General features: G+C 39.0%; 1 protein-coding gene across 6 annotated transcripts in view; it reads left to right on the forward strand.

The window, feature by feature from the left end:
* LOC5569989 (muscle M-line assembly protein unc-89) overlaps window positions 1-18,326 on the forward strand; it is a 165,804-nt gene that overhangs the window by 14,732 nt on the left and 132,746 nt on the right. For all 6 annotated transcript variants that reach the window (XM_021844318.1, XM_021844317.1, XM_001658828.2 and 3 more), the window contains one exon: window positions 6,735-7,517. In XM_021844318.1, coding sequence (XP_021700010.1) covers window positions 6,735-7,517 — 783 coding nt within the window. The remainder of the gene's footprint in view (window positions 1-6,734; window positions 7,518-18,326) is intronic.

An 18,326-nucleotide genomic window follows, 5' to 3' on the forward strand; every position in this document is an offset into this window, starting at 1 on the left:
CACTGTCCCGGATGATGTCCAATAGCTCTGCGGTGTACGCCAGCAAGCGAAAGCTTCTGGCCAGTGTCGCCTCGTCCATACTGAGGTATGGTGGCCCGGCTTGGGGCACGGCCTTAAGTACCAAGAGCTACCGTAGCAAGCTAGAGAGTACTTATAGGCTAATGTGCCTGAGGGTTGCGAGCGCGTACCGTACCGTGTCACACGATGCACTCTGCGTCATCACCGGTATGGTGCCTATTGGTATCCTTATCATGGAAGACATAGAGTGCTTCGAAATGCGCGGCACAAGAGGCATACGCAGGACTGCCAGACTGGCCTCCATGGTCAAATGGCAGCGTGCGTGGGACAGTTCCACCAAGGGAGTGTGGACTCACAGGTTGATTCCGAGGTTAGATATCTGGGTCAATAGGCGCCATGGGGAACTAACATTCCACCTGACACAGGTCCTTTCGGGCCATGGTTGCTTTAGACAGTATCTACACCGTTTCGGTCATGCGGGTTCTCCCGAATGTCCAGTTTGTGCAGGTTTAGAGGAAACGGCGGAACACGTTTTGTTCGTGTGCCCGCGTTTCCGCACAATGCGTGACCGCATGTTAGCCACATGCGGTCGGGACACGACTCCGGACAATTTGGTCCAGAGGATGTGTGAAGACGAGTTTGGCTGGAATGCCGTTTCATCGGCTATCACCCACATCGTCTCGGAACTGCAAAGGAGGTGGCGAGTGGACTCGAGGAGTGGCTAGTGCAGACGCTAAACAACAGGTGGTCCAAGGGTTCGCAGTCGGCTACGTAGGTCATACCGGTGCCCTACGGTCGAAATCGACCCTTACAGCGATTAAGTGGCCGCGGGGAGAACATCCTGGTAGCGCTGCTGTCGTGGCGCCGGCCTACTGGGTGGATACGAGCCTCTGGTTGTTCGGGGCAGGTGGAGGCCCCTTCGTCAGCAATCCCAGCTGGTGCTAGCTGATAGGGCCTGAGCCTTCAGTAGGTCAAATTGCGAAGCCCGCAGTATCAGTTCTTGATACCTGCGGTGCAGCTGGGCGCGGGCGTAGTGGTCGACCCTGCCCGCTTTCAGCGGACAACGGGAGGTGAGGACCACCTGGGAAGCTGGCAAAGCGCCAGCATGCTACCTTGGTGGACCCCCCTAAGCGTGTCATCGATGTTCGTTGCTGCATGGCTACGCAGCTAACCTGGAGGATGCGATGTGCAATAGCCCCTCTCCGAAGCAATGCCTTCTTGGTGGTCCCGGAGAGACGAAGGGTTTGGCGGCAATGGAAATGGTTTAGTGGGTCGGGGGTGTAGTCCTGTTTACTGCTTGCATGTAGTAAATGGTCCCTAACCCCACACGGCGTCTGTTGAGCAGATTATCCCCCCATTGCTTAGAAGAAAAAAAAAAAAAAAAAAAAACGTATCTCAATACAGCAAGGTGCAGTATAATATAATACATGAGTGTATGGGAGTATCGTTTACGTCACACCTTGTTAGCTAATACATGCATGAAATATATGAATCTCGCTCCAGTTAACTTTTTTATGTCATTTAGGCCCCATAACAATGGACCGATGCACGATTTCATTAGTTTGAAGTTTGAGCGGTGGGTCACATAAATAACACGGCACCGCTCAAATGGCAAATAGTGCACTCATGCATTGGTCCATGGACCAATGCAAAAAATTCACTAATTTGACGTTTGAGCGGTGCCGAATTCACTAGTTTCCATGGTCACATAAATAACACGACACCGCTAAAACATCAAATAGTGAACTCGTACATTGGTCCATTGGGCAAACTTTCAACTCGATCGGTAGCAACACTCGACAAACAGCGGCACCACCGTATATGGGATTGATCATTGTGACAGCATTGCTGTTCTGTCAAACACGCAAGTTTACGGTGGCGCTATCTTTCCTTTTCATAGCGGCCGTTTTGGTTATTTTCAACCCCCTGAAGTAAACGCTAGTTCTTGAAGCCAGCCACTATTTGCGTGGCGCTTGTGCTGAGTAAACCATTGATTATCATGCACCATTGCGCCAAATAAAATGAGGCTAAATTATCTTGGGAATACAAAATCTGGATTAAATTATACGCACTAAACACCAGAATGGTAAGTCAAAACTAAATGTCGCATTCGAAAATCGATACTTTTAGGCGAGCTGACTAATCAGCACCTTCTTCAGCACCAAATTTTTGGCTTCACTCCAGTTGTTCGTGGATGAGAGTCGTTTCAGTCCTGTGGTTATTTTAATGAACCATTATTATCGCAACTGTTATTTATCAAACTTACGATACAGATAATTGTCTTTCTACGTTTGTTTAGTACGTGCTCCATCTTCAAATGATAACCATTTCTAAAACATCTGGTGAAGAATAAGCAAGTTTATCTAATGCTAAAATACCAGATTCTGAACCGGTCTTTTCAAAAAGATAGCAGATAAGTTTATTTTTGGAAAATTTAGTATTTATGGCAAAACTGTATTCGCTCCATGGACGCCACTCTTACTTAAGGACACTCTTAGGGTCGGCTTAAGCTCATCAAGGGTTCAAGTAAAACGCACTTATTTTATCTTTTTATTGAACTTACTGGGTGTGGTGTAGGTGTGAGGTGTGTCGATGCGGCCGGCCGGAAGTGGAGCACGTGGGGGTTGATCGGCACGTTCTATGCTGAACGCGAAGTCTACGGGGCTTGTCCTTAACGGGTTGCGCCTTGGTGATCCTTGGACCTTAGGCGGGCCTTCAGGGCAGCTACAGGCGTTCACCACGGGTTTAGACGGGTCGTGGGAGCCTTTGCCAAAGTCTTCAGGCAAACGATAACGGGTCCTGGTAGTAGGGTTATGGGTAGGGCGTTAGGCTGGCTATTGGGTATATCAGCAATACTCATACCTGATTCGAACGGTATATGTACTTAGGCAATAATGCACTTGAAACGGAATAACTTAATAACGGTCAACTTAACTTCTGGAAATATTTCCGTGTGGTCTCACTGAGATCTAATTTTGGAATAGACCTTTTTTAGCGCTATTCAATCCAGTAGCCTGCCCATCCTGTTCCCTTTTCCGTACCCTTTCTGTTATTCCCTTTTTGACGTGGCATACCTTACGGCTGACCGTGTTCCCCTTTTTGGCTCACTACGTGCATGATTATTGTTAGACGTGTTCAATGTGTGATTCGCGTGTTAACAATTTTTGTTCCTAACAACTAATTCCGGAATGATACATTTAATTAACAATTATTAACAACATAACAACAACCATATAACAATTTTACTAACATTTCTTCTAAATTCTAATAATTACTTTAATTTTACTCAACAACAAACTAACAATTATTCTGAAAAATAAATAAACAAATTGAGTTCTTCTCAACAGTAACATATTACACAGCGTAACAAAAATAACATTTCTGCGTGTCTCAAGGATCAAATTATGTGTCTCTAGTAGATTTGGAGCTGCTGAATCTGATGCCATCCTCAGAAATGTTCCAGCACGTCACAATTTTTAGCTACATGTCGCCAAAGTTGTATAAAACACTGGTTTTATTGATGTTTACATGAAGTTTAAAGTACAATTCATCTAACTTTTTTGCAATCTAATCCACCAAACATGAAAAATAGAAACTAAACTTTCATTTCAGATATAAATTGATTGAAATTGCACGATTAAATTTAGATTAAACCGATTTTTTCAACATGCTTGCAGTCTCCATAGAAAATCCTTCGTTTCTCTTATATGGCATAATACAATAATATTGTAAACAATCAAAAAATATTTTTTTCCGCGTCGAAAGTACAATAAACATTGATGAAAAGTATTGTTACAAACATAAATTTTGAATTCTATGACAATTTAAGCAAATAAACTTGTACGGCAAGCTGGCAAACTTGCATGCAAGCTGTCTGAAATAGTCAATTTTCGCATTTTTAACAGCCAATATCTCAAAAACTAGACGTGCTATGATATTTCTGAAAACGGCAATGGATTCAGCAAGCCTTAGTTAAGTGAATAGTGGTATATTGGTGCTAGAGACAAAAACGTGTTCCGCAGTGTTATTCGTCATTTTTCCATGTTGACCTGTTTTTCAGCAACATTTCTAAAAAAAAATCTACCGAAATTATTCTAATCTCTCTAGTAGCAACATCATTTTTTCACAACGAAAAAATATTTAGTTCTCAATAACTCTTTTGTTACATGGAATATAGCGAGCCGGATCATATTCTTTGCACTTTTGATTCACTTCGGCAGTGGTTTTTTTTTTTTTTTTGAAATCTACTGAGCTCATATTTGGCCACAATGTGCGTTGTATTTAAGTGCTTCTTAGTGCAAAGTTTCAGATCGGCCGAGAAAAACCCTCAAAGCCAAAATAAATCTTAAAAGTGTCCAAGTAGCTCTGCTCCTTAATGAACGAAGAACTAGCCAAATGTGTTAAATTCACGTTAATAAAGCGAAAATAAAACAAAACAAATCTCCCTATTAGCACACATTTCTACACTGATGTAATAACAACTACGAACTACTGTTTTTAATTTCACTATCCCCATGATGATTCACAATCGCAAGGTCTTTAGTTCGATTCTCGCCTGCTGCAAGTTTTTAACCATAGCTTGGTAATTTTTACTGCTGAAATGGTACCATGGTAAAATCGAAAGCACAAAATATTTGTTTAAATATATGTGAATTTAGTCTGAACTGTACAAATCAAGTGGCGTTGTATATTTAATTTAACTCTCTGATTTAGTATTTTCAACTGCAGCGCTGTTCTCAGTGTAGTTACTTCTTCTTTTAGAATCTGTTTCGATATTTATCATTGGTGATCTGGATCCGAAGATGTTCCAAAATTTCTGGAGGGATCAACGCGTAGCATAACCCACGTAAATATTGCGAATCTTTGCTTAAATCCGCAGACTGTCCAATAAGTTGCGCGCCAGTGGCCCATGCGCCGAGTTAAGATGAAAATGCATCAAGCCAAACCTAAAATTTTCAAGAGCACAAATCTGAAGAACCAAATATCCGTTTAAGCAGAAAACTTAATCGATTGGTCACTAGCAGGAGTTGACCAATCGATTAAGTTTCCAGCTCAAACGAGTGTTCGCCAGCCAAAAAGTAAATAAAGAAATGTCAAAATATCTCGCCATGGAGCAGAACAGCGAACATAATTGTTTTTTTTTTTTTTTTTTCTAAAGGCACTCTGTGCTCGTGGCCACTACTGTGCCGGAAACAGTTTATCTGTTTATCAGTTTATCTTCTTTATCGATACAGATCTATTTTCAACTAATCTATATTTACATCTAGTGAAAGTAGATTCTGCTTTTTTACTCTCACACCGAGCAGGTAGGATCGATTTCTATAAGCCATAGTCCATTGCTCTTGCGGTGGTTCATTTTTGCCGTGTTCCTGAGTCAGTTAGTCTCAGTTACCATCTGATACTGACGAAGGATGGATGTGCTCCCCAAAGCACGGTCCTCCGTGTGGCGTCTTCTGGTGGCTGGACGGGTTTTTTTGTGGAGGGGCTGGGAATCGAACCGATGACCTTCAAGCATAATTGTTAAATCGTTAAAAAAAATATATGGGATAAAAATGTTTGAGCCTTCTTGTTTTCAAGTTGCAAGCGATTTAAATCGTTCAATTTAAATTTTGATATGCGGTATTGAGAAAAGATTCGCACAGTGTCCAACTAGTACCAGACCCTGGCGCAAAACGCACGAAGTAAAGAGGAAGTGATCGAAATGCTGACAATTCTCGAGAAGCCCGATATCTCAGGCTTCTTCTTGGCATTAACGTCCCCACCGGGACAGAGCCGGCTACTCAGCGTAGTGTTCTAAGAGCACTTCCATAGTTATTAGATGAGAGCTTTCTTTGCCAAAGTTGTCATTTTCGCATTCATATATCGTGTGACAGGTACGATGATACTTTATGCCCAGGGAAGTCAAGGAAATTTCCATTACCTGGACCGACCGGGAATCGAACCCAGACACCTTCAGCATGGCTTTGCTTTGTAGCCGCGGACTCTAACCACCCGGCTAAGGAAGGACCCAATATCTCAGGCTACAGGTGTTTTATCGTGTTCAGATATTCGCTCTTCGAACCAATATATATTGATAATAGAGTGCTGTGAAAAAATGAAGTAATTTGGTGCAGCTGTTTGTGAGTAATTAGAATTTGTGTTTCTGGAACCACGTTGGCAAAATAAAGATCTTGCAATCTCTATAAAACGTCAAATCGCAATTTTCAGATTTCTGTAGGAACTCTTAACCGATTTGTATGATTTTTTTTTTCAGAGGAGCTCCTTAGTACCTGACATTTTTTATAAATTAACGTAAAACAAAATGGCCTCCAAAGATATTTTATATGGAGAGTCTCGGTCCACTGAAGAACATCGGAATATTTTAAAAATCAATATCAATATCAACACGAATTTGAGTTATTTGAGAACTTGTGAAAAAATTGTGCTAAAATGTCGAGAAAAAAGGTAAAACTGAAGCTTCCGGTAGAGGGCTATTGACTTTTTCTTTGTGGTAATTTATTATTGAATCATAATCAGCAACAATACTTGCAAAATTGGAAGTAGAACAATCATGAGCAGTGTGAACATGTATAAATATCAGCGGTTGCATTTCTACTCTTGAATCATATTTTTCGTTGACAGAAATACACGCTTTCATTTTCGTTCATTTAGTTGTGTGTTTGAATTTAGTTATTACGATAGACTTACTTAATTTATTTTTTTAAATTTACAACTAGATTACTATCACCATGCTCTGAATGATTTGATAATCGAATGTCAAATTATGTCTAAACCAAGCTGGTCTGTACCAGAAGTGACGTGGTTAAAAGGAGAAGATCCTGTTACATTAGACAATAGAGTAAGAGCAACTTATGAAGGAAATGAAATTTTCCAGTTAAATATATATAATCCTACGCCAGATGATAGTGGAATATACACGTGTGTAGCAAAAAATTCAGCAGGCGAACAAGAAATCACACACGAAGTCGATTTCACAGCAAAGGTACACTACATACATCTACCTGGAATGCATCACGCCGATAAAAAGATTCTTACTGAAGAAGAACTTCTGGAAAAACGAGAACAGGATAAGAAGCAAGCGCAGGTGCGAGCAGCTTTACGCTCGTCATCAAGACCGGAACCTCCTTCAGAACCATACAAAGAAGAATCTTTCGTTATTCGCGACTCAAAAAATAAACTAACTTGGGCGGGACAACTGCATAATATAACTGCTCAAAAAGACCAAATAGTGAAAATGATCTGTTCCGTAAATGGAGATCAGGCCATCATAAAATGGCAAAAAAATGGAAAGGCAATAGAATATGATGATCGGGTGAAACTCCTGAATAGTGGTGTTATTGGCCAAATAATGATCAATGGAGTGAGACCTAGAGATGCTGGTGAATATGTCTGTACAGCCAAAAATAATTACAATGAAATTAAAACATCGTGCGTTTTGAAAGTCATTCAATTAGCTACATTGGACACATCACCGCCAACTTTTACAAAAGCTATTAAAGGTAAGTAAAATTAAAGATCGTCAGGCTTTAAATAAGTTTATAGGATCTCAGATGCTTCGGATCTGCTTGTACCATAACTCCTGAAAATAAGTAGGGTATGATGAACATGAAATGTAAACATTCTCTAAGCTCTCTCTATACGGCTTTATGATGAGTACATGTACATGCGAACGAAAGCGTCTATGCGATCCTGCACACTGATCATTGCTTTGTCTCGACTGTTATATGACAAGTAACTGTATAACATCTTCGGAAGGCGCTTTTTCAACCATATTGGAACTGTTATATCGATTAAAATTTAAAATTATTTTCAAGCTGTTTCACTGCTTCCGGAATTAAATTCATAAGTAGCTGTAGTTCCCAACGTAACACAAATTTAAGTATCCAAAGGTGTCGACGCTCTTGGTCAACCATCCAATGCACTACTTCAAATATTTTATTAAATAATACAAATTTCTTTCTTTTATGCTTTACTGTTAATATTGTTACGTTTATTCATATATTTTCATCGATCTACAGTATTGGACAAAACATTTACAACTTTTTCGATTTTCCATACAAAATGACCAACTTTGATAAACTTTATCTCAGTTATTTATGGACCGATTTGAATGAATTTTCACAGAATATCAGACATAACTTGAATTTTAACATATATTTTTGAGTGATTTTTCCAATCACAAGTTGAAAAGCAGTAACGGTTTGACTAAAATTAATTTTTTGACGATTTTTTATAATTGACATAACTAAACATATTGAAGGAATAGCTTCATGGTATCTTCAGCAAAGTTGTAGATTTTGACGAGATGAATAAGTTTGCTGAAGACAGTTTTTGTGTAGGGCTATCAGATTTTGAAATAAAAAGTTTTTAATTTTTCGTCGAAAATTACACTTTAGTCAAACCGTTATTACTTATAAACTCGTGATTGGAAAAATTATTCAAAAATATATGTTAAAATTCAAGTTATATCTGATGTTCTGTGAAAGTTTCAATCGAATCGGTCCATAAATAACTGAGATCTAGCTTACCAAAGTTGGTCATTTTGTATGGAAAATCGAAAAAGTTGAAAATGTTTTGTCCAATACTGTAACTATTTGAGAGGGTGGTAGGTCATTTGGCATAAAGTCGTTTGGCATAAAGCCGTTTGGCATAAAGTCGTTTGGCATAATGGTCATTTGGCATTAAGTCGTTTGGCATAATGGTCGTTTGGCATAATGGTCGTTTGGCATAATGGTCGTTTGGCATAATAGTCGTTTGGCATAATGAGTCTGAAAACAAGAATTTCTTAAGATGGCATTCGTTTTACGTTTCTATTGAATCTTTCTGATGGCATCAGGCTTGTCAGGCTTTGGAGTCAATTGAAACAAAATGACACTTTATTCAACAATCATATGCTCTTGAGTAAACTAAAGTATATTAGGAAAGTTATTGCTAATAGTATTTTATTATTTATCCAGAAATTACCCTTCTTTCAAATATTAATGCTTCATTTGAGTTTCGCTATTGGAATATTTTTTTGCACTAAAGATTTTAATATATTTAGCACAAATTTACCCTTCTTTCAAACATTCTATGGTTTTTTTTTTCTAAACATGATGTAACCATAATTATAGGTATAAAGAGTGTTGATTTAAAATTTAAATAAATTTCACCTTTTTTTATACATAGGCTGTTTTTTGGAGCTATATTGTAGATATTTTTGTTTCCAACTGACAGAAGGGCGGCAATCGATAACATTGACCTGCTCAAGTTATTGACGAAAAGAGAAATCGATTACTGCAGTTACTTCGATGGGTTGTGCTACTTTTTCCCGAGTGTCGTTTCCCTGAACGCCAGTTCCCCAAATGCCCTGAATATCCCGTTTCCCCGATTATCCCACGTCCCAGAAAAGTGTTTGGCACTCATAATTGTCGTAACTTTATACATTTCAGGGTGGTGAACGAACTAACCATCTAATATGCACCCTTCTTTTTTTATTTGGCGGTTCTTTCAAGTTTTACCGTCCTCAGCATTTTTGCCAACATGTGCATAGCCAAGAATGACAGAATACCTCCTTCTTTTGATTGCTTATCGTTCTTTCTCGTTCACTATCCAGCCACTGAAGACTATTACCTATAGCTTCTATTTAAATTGCACCGCTTTTCGGGGAAACCGGTCATTCGGGGAACTGGTATTCGGGGAACCGATGATTCGGAACGCATTTTTTGACGTCTTTTCGTTGTATTATGCCGCGATTATTTTTGGCGTCTTCTTCTATATTTAATCATAAATGTTGCCTTCTTTTGAAAATAGGCTGTTCTTTATATTGGGAAAGTGTACCAGTTATGGCCATAGTGGTTCCCTATTTAGCCATACGTGAAATTTCGATAACTTTCACATTTAAAATCTTTTTGAACGTTTAAACATCAAGGTACATCTTAAATCTTACTAATACAACTTAAAAAACTTTTCAAAATTTGAAGACATTCCAACAATCCCGTATGGCGAAATAGGGAACCACTATGTCCATAACTGGTACACTTACCCTTTATACTGTTTTAATTTTTTAATATTTAGTAAAGCTAAATGTTAACCTATTTTTATATTTTGCTGTATTATCAATTCTTGCAAGACGTGCTGTAAGAATGATAATTATTTTAGAACCTGTCAATATTCTACATATATTTTTTCTTGCGAATACATGATCTATTTTCCTTTCTTTCGATAATTGACGGTGTTTTTGACTTACACGTCCAAAATTAAAATTTATATTAAATCGTTCAAAAGTTTTGCCACACATTTTTTTTTAAATGTGTTGTTCATTTGAGTTATGCTGTGAGAACATTTTTTGCGCTAGAGCCTCAAACATTTTGAACGAAAAATTATCTGCTCTCGTATATAGGCTATTTTTGCATTATGCTGCAATAAAAGGTCTTTGGATTAGAGCTTTAAATATTTTGCAAATGAATTTTCCCTTCTTTTATCAAGTAATTTTTATCAAGTTTTCACGTCCAAACTGAGAAAAAGCTTGATCTGCATCGAAATATTCTATGAGCGAAATATTCTACTGCGAACTTCCTTTGCCAATTTAATATTTTCAAATATGTAGATCGCAACAAGTATTCTATGTTCTGATTCGCAACAAGATATTCTATGTTCTGAGATGTAGAAAAAAAATATCATTCCGAAAAGATCTTCCACCAGCCCCGTAACGAGTTTTATTTAGTTATGTTCTCTAATATCACAACATTTTTTTACATTCATAGCTTGGAAAATCTCTGAACAAACACCATGCTTATTGCAAACCTTCCAATTTTTTTTGCTATGGGCTCGGTGGTGTTGATCTCGGTAAAAGATTAAAAAATGCCGATATTCATTCGAAGTCAATCATTATGCCAAACGACCATTATGCCAAATGACCATTATGCCAAACGGCCATTATGCCAAACAACCATTATGCCAAACGACTTTATGCCAAACGGCTTTATGCCAAACGACCTTATGCCAAACGACTTTATGCCAAACGGGGTACAATCATTTGAGAGCGATCATGATGGCTCATTCGAATAATTGTCTTCAGATTCGAAGCATTCCGAAGAATCATAACGAATTATCACGTTTAGCAGTACAGGTATGTTCTGTTTAATGTCGGAAGAAATCGAATCTTCTAATCGATCGTCCCGGAGCGTTTATGCGCAGCCTTCCTAAGAGCTCGGAGCAATCAATATTATTGTTCAGGAGGTCGAAGATCAATAGTCGTTGTAGAAGTTCCCGTCTTTTTTGTAGAGTTGGCAATTTTATAAGTGCACATCGTTGTTCGTATGGAGGGAGATGCTGACCATCACGCCACGGAAGATGACGAAGAGCAAATCGCAGAAAACATTTCTGCACACGTTCTAGGCGAGCGATTTGGACGGAATGATATGGTGCCCAGACGGTGACGCCGTATTCTAATATACTGCGTACAAGCGAAACGTATAATGATTTCAGGCAATATACATCACGAAATGCTTGGGTATTACGTCTTATTATGCCCAAAACAGCAAATGCCTTTGCGGTTGCAGAAGAAATATGCTGCGAGAATTTTAGCTTCACGTCGAGAATAACTCCCAGATCTTTAACGGCTGTGTCTCTTTGAATTACGTTAGTGCCCATGGTGTATTCAAAAGTAGTTGTTGATTGCAACCGGGAGAATGTAATTGAGTTGCACTTCTTAATATTCACTTCCATCCCGTTTTCTCTGCACCACTTCAACTGTGCGTCTACATCCATTTGAAGTGCGCAGCAATTAACAAGTGACGTCACCACTCGAAAGAATTTTAAATCGTCTGCATACATCATCTTCGGGGATTTGATTGCGATCGATAGATCGAGAGCAAAGAGCACAAAAAGCAGCGGCCCTAGATGGCTGCCTTGCGGGACACCAGAAGCAACTGTGAAAGGAGCCGAGTTTGACGAACCAATTCTCACATATGCATTTCGACCCGTTATGCAGCCCACAGACGCTCAGACGGTTTGACCAACATTGACTCCGCCCCCAAGTTAGTCAAACTGGTTTATGTTGCTGCAACCGTTTGACCGACTGTCAAAGTTTGTTGCAGCAACACCATATTTCTTCGCATGTTTTGAATGCTCTCGGCAAGCCTAGTGAATATGTGATTGTTATTTTTTTCGATTTCTGTGGCTGTGGGGGTGAATATTTCTATGGCAGTAATCACTGTGCGAAAGAGCAGAACTTTCATAATTTAAATACCGGAAGAAATGAATATTGAGGAGGAATTACAATTACAATTCGCACGAAGTATTCCGGCAGAACTCTAAAATTATGAGGGATCTCTATCGGGGATTATTCTGAGCAGTCATCCATATGAGAATGGCTATGGTAATTTCTTCAACGTTTGTACCCGGAGTCTTTAGCGGTTTCCTCTAGTTATTCTACTTTGAAGTCTTTTCAGAACCATTGATTCTACCAGGAATTTCATCAACAATTCCTCTAGAAATTTATCCACAGTTTGAACCTATAAATTCCTCCTACAGAGTCCTCCAGAGATTTACCCAAAAACTTCCAAGGGATTTATTCATCCAATGCTTCCTTCAAGAATTCCTCCAAAATATCCTCCACAGATGTATTTAGGAATTCCTCCATCGAAACTTCATGAAATTCTACTATACAGATTATATAACATTTTTTTCCCTGCGCTTTTACTAGGAATTCCTCTAGAAATTTTTATAGAGATTGCTCAACAAATTATTACAGGAATTCCATCAATAATTCCACCAGGAATTTCTCCTATGCATCAAAAACCTTTCCCTAGGAATACCTCCAAAAAATCCTTCAGTGATTAACCCAAACATTCTTCCAGAGATTCCTAAGCGATTTTTGCTAGAAATTCGTTCAAAAACTCCTACAAAAATACATGAAGAGATTTTCAGGAACTTTTACAGTGATTCCACCCAAAATTTCTCCAAGGATTCATTAAGGAATTACTCTTGAGATTCCACCAGGAAGCTTTCGGGAATTCAGCAAGAAATACTGCAAAAGAATTCAAAAAAACTTCATACACGGGATTTCACCAGGAATTTCTTTAGAAATTCCGCATGCCATTTTTCGAGAGGTTCCCCCAGGTTACTTTCAGGGGATTCTTCTAGGGAATCTTCAATAAATTATTTTATGAATTCTTCCAGTGATTCCTTAAAAGATTTTTCTATGTATCCCTTAAGGGAACCTACGAGGCATTCGACCTCCAATTTTTGAAGGAATTACTTAAGAATCTACCGGATATTTCTCCGAGGATTCCTAAAGGAATTTATCCATCAATTCCTCCCAGTATATCTTGGAGGATTTTTTCCAAGGAATCCACCAGGAATTGCCTTAGAGAATCCTGTAGAAACTCCTTCAGGGATTGTTTCAAAAGTTCTTACGGAGATGTATTGAGGAATTTCCCCAGTGAATTTCTCCAGTGTTTTCTTTGGTGATTCCTCCAATGATTTCAATTTAAATAATTCCATGATTTATTCCAGAAATTTTCCAAAAAATCCTTCAAGGGATTCAACTTGAAGTTCAACTCTTCGTGGAATTGATGGTCGATTCTCTCACGGTTTTCCAGAAAAACTTCTGGCGATGCTGTATTAGATTTTTCTGATAAAGAATTTCTAGCGAAACTCTATTGATATTCTTAACCCTGGAAGAACTCATGGCGAAATTTCTTAAAAACACCATTCCGGAAGAAATAGTTAGAGAAAATACTGGTGAAATATCTGAAGGAACCGAAGGATTTTTTCCAGAATGTTTTGGAAAAACTGTGAGAAGATTTTCTTGAATTTCCGGTGAAATCACCGAAAAAGTATTGGTGAAGCTTCTGAAAGATTTTTTAGTGGAACCCCTATGAGAATTTCAGCTCATTCATTGAAGATTTTCCTGATGGAAATTATGGAGAATAACCTGGGCGAATTTCAGATCCAATCCATGGATGAACCTCTGGTGGAATCCTTAGAGAAATTCCTGGAGGGTTTTTAGTTGGAATGCCTAGAGGAAATCCTAGCGAAATTTTCGAAGCAATTCCTGGTGGATTCAATGAACGAATTCTCAGAGGAGTCGCTGAAGGAATTCATTTTTTGAATCCTAGGAGGAACTCCTCATAGAGTCACTTGAGGATATACCGATGGATTCCCTAATTACTTGTGAAATCTTTATGAGAAATTTTTGGCAAAATTGCTGAATTAATTTCTGAAAACCCCCAAGAATCTCTGAAGATATTTTGTGAGAAATTCCTTGAGAAATTCCCGATGGAATCTGTAGAGTTATTCCGGTGATAAAATCCTGAGACATTTCCGGAAAAATCTTAGGAGGAATTCCTGATAACCCTTGAGTATCCTTGGATATATTTATTCCTTGAAGAATTTTGGGAGGCATCCCATTCGAGTGGTTAAAGTCCGCGGCTACAAAGCAAAGCCCTAATGAAGGTGTCTGGGTTCGATTGACGGTCGGTCCAGGATCTTTTCGTAAAGGAAATTTCCTTGAATTCCCTGGGCATAGAGTATCATCGTATCTGCCACACGATATACGAATGCGAAAATGGTAACTGCGGCAAAGAAAGCTCTCAGTTAATAACTGTGGAAGTGCTCATAAGAACACTAAGCTGAGAAGCCGGCTCTGTCCCAGTGGGGACGTTAATGCCAAGAAGAAGAAGAATTCTTGCAGGAACTCCAGATGAAATCATAGGAGGAACTTCAGATGAAATCCCTTGAAGAATTCCCTATGGAATCACTATAGGAACTCCTGATGAAATCCCTGGAGGAATTCCTGATTTAATTCCTGCTGGAACTCCTGATAGAATGCCTAGAGAAATTTCTTATGATATCCCTAGAAAATCCTGATGGAATTCGTACACAGTTAAAAATAATGAAGATTACACGTCATGTAAACTTCATTTATGCCATGTAAACCCGAAATCATGTAAATTTAAGTCCGAAATAATGTAAAAATGTGTTATATGTCATTTAACCACTCAGGATCCTGCTGGATTACATGACATATAATTGAAGTTTACATGACATATCATGTAAATATCCATGATATTCCTCGCTCCAATTATGTGCATTATATGTCTCAGAAATTTACACGTTTCGTTCGTACTGTGTAGGTGACCTCCTGTATAAACTCTGGAGGAACTCTGAAAGAAATGCTAGCTGGAATCTCTGAAGGAACTCTTGGTGGAATTCCTGGAGGAACTCGTGATGAAATCCTCAGAAGAACTCTAATGTTAGCCCTAAAGGTACTCCTAATAGAATCCCTATTGGAATTCCTGATAGAATCCCTAGAGGAACTCTTGATGGAATCCTTGGAGGAATCAGTGGCGAATCGTAACCTCATTTTCAACCTGTTCTATGATTCTAAAAATGACTATTTCTACAAATTTAGAATATAAATCAAAAAGTAATCAAAGAGTAAATTATTGAAATCGTCCTTTGTAACAAATCTCTGCTCATTGCATGCAAATTTGTTGCTGAAATTCAAGAATTTATATTCGTGGGACAGGTAGATTTGAGGTTAGGGAATCGCCACTGGGAGGAATATAAAGATATTGTAAGAGGAACTCCTGATAGAATCAGGAGTCCCGATGAAATCTCTAGATGAACTCCACATGAAATTTCTGGAGGAATTCCTGATAAGTTTCCTGAAGGAACTCCTGATAGAATCTCTTGAGGAATTCCGGGTGAAATCTCAGAAGAAACCCTGGAGGAATTCCTTGGAGGAAATCCTAAAAATATTGTTGAAAGAGCTCCTGATGGAGGAATTTCTGATGAAATTCGTAGATTAACTAATAATGGAATCCCTAGAGGAACCCCTGATAGAATCTCTGGAAGAATTCCAGGTGGAATCTCTGAAGGAACTGCTGATGGAATTACTGGATAAAGTTCTAATGGAATTGCTAGATATATTCCTGATGGAATCCCTGGAGAAGTTCCAGTTGCAATCGCTGAAGGAATTCCTGATGGAATCCCTGGAGAAATTTCTAATGAAACTCCTGTAAGAATCTAGAAGAATTCTTTATGATATCCCTAGAAGGAGTCCTGATGTAATTCCTCAGGGAATTCCTGATATAATCTCTGGAGCAAATCCTGATTGAATCTTTGGAAGCAATTCAGGTGGAATCTCTGAAAGAACTCTGGAGAAACTCCTGATGCAATCCCCAGAAGAACTCTGATGAAAGCCCTAAAGGTATTCCTGATACTTAGTATCCCTATAGGAACTCCTGATGGAGTCCTTGGAGGAACTCCTGATGGAATCCTTGGAAGAACTCCTATCTATAGATATTCTTGAAGGAACTCCGAATCATTGGAGGGACTTCTGATGGAATCTCTTTAGGAACTCCTGATAATATCCCTGGTAGAATTCCTGATAAGTTTCCAGATAGAACTCCTGATAGAATCCCTAGAGGAACTCCTCATAATATTTCTAGAAGAAACATTGATGGAATTCCTCGAGGAACATTTGATTTAATCTCTTGAAAAATTCCGGGTGAAATCTCAGAAGGAACTCTTGATGGAATCCCTGGAGGAACTCCTGATGAAATCTCCAGAAGAACTCTGATGAAAGCCCTAAAGGTACTCCCGATAGAATCCAGATGCATATACATAAATACAGATAATATAGATACAGGAGCCCCTGATGAAATCCCTGGGGGAGCTCCTGAAGGAATCCTTGGAAGAATTTGTAAATATATTCTTGAAGGAACTCTGTATGAAAATATTGAAGGAATTCCTGTTGAAATCCTGAGAAGAACTCCTAGAACTAGAGCAACGACGGACAGAGTCCATGGAGGAATTCCAGGTGGAATCTCTGAAATATCTCCTGATAGAATCCCTGGAGAAACTTGTGATGAAATCCCTAGTTGAGTTCTAGGTGCAATCCCTGAAAGAATTCCTGATCGAATCTCTGGAGGAAATCCAGATGGAATTCCTGAAAGAATTCCTGTTGGAATCCTTAGCCGAACATCTGATGATACCCCCAGAAGAATTCTTGATGGTATTCCTAGAGGAACTAGAATCCCTAGAGCTAGTCCAGATAAAAACCCTGAAAGAACTGCTAAATGAAACCTTCGTGAAATTTATGATTGAATCTTTAGAAGTTCTCCTGATGGATGAAATTGTGTTTAATTCCCTAGAATAACTCCTGATTCTAGAGGCGTTCCTTAGCCGAGTCAGAGTCCGTGGCTACAAAGCAAAAACATGCTGAAGGTTTCTGGGTTAAATTTCCGGTCGGTCCAGGATCTTTTCGTAATGGAAATTTCCTTGACTTCCTGGGCATATAGTATCATCGTATCTGCCACACTATACACGAATGCGCATATGACAACTTTGGCAAAGGAAGCTCTCAGTTAAAAATTGTAGAAATGCTCATTCAACTCTAAGTTGAGAAGCAGGCTCTGTCCCAGTGAAGACGTAACGCCAAGAAGAAGAAGAACTCCCCTCAGAGGAATCACTGATGGAATCTTTGTAGGAACTCCTGATAGAATCCCATGAGGAATTTCAGTTGAACTTTCGGTAGGAATTTATAAAGGAATTCTTACAGAAATTTCTTGTTAAATCACTAGACAAAATCTTGATTGGATTTCTGGAGGAACACCTGGTGGAATCATGAAGGAGTTTTGGAAGAATTCCTAATGTTATTACAAGAGAATTACCTGGAGAAATTCCTGGTAAAATTCCGGATGGAATCCCTGTAGTACAAATCCAAATACAATCCATGGATGGATTTTTTTGAATCACAGGTAAAACTGCTGATGGATTCTCTGAAGATATTTCTGGAGAAATTGGTTCAGGAATAATTAAAGAATCCTTGATGAATTTGCTAAATAAAACGGTTAGAGATAGTTGGAAACGATATTTCACTATCTATATAGAAACAACTCAAGAGCGTGCATTTGATAGATCACTATGGCACCGACGCTGCGTAAATTCACGCATTTTGACTTTCCACCCATCTGCATCGGAAGTTCATGGGACGTCGAAGCTTCAATTTGACATGATGACGTCGGTGTTCGTGCAACATCCCTACAGACGGTACGATCGGTTCGTCGAACATTTGGCTCCACCCACCGGTGGTTTGAGCAAAATCAAACTCGTTTGATTTTGGCCGACCGATTCGTCAACCGTCAAATTGGTTTCACAAACTGTCAAATTGGTTCGTCAAGCAGCATCACACACGGTCAAACATAGCACCAACATGAGCATCAACCTGGGGGGCGGAGTCAATGTTGGTCAAACCGTCTGAGCGTCTGTGGGGTGCCTTAGATACGAGTAAATCCAATCGGTGAACCAAGTTG

Source organism: Aedes aegypti, chromosome 2 (assembly GCF_002204515.2).
Source record: "Aedes aegypti strain LVP_AGWG chromosome 2, AaegL5.0 Primary Assembly, whole genome shotgun sequence".
NCBI lineage: Eukaryota > Metazoa > Arthropoda > Insecta > Diptera > Culicidae > Aedes > Aedes aegypti.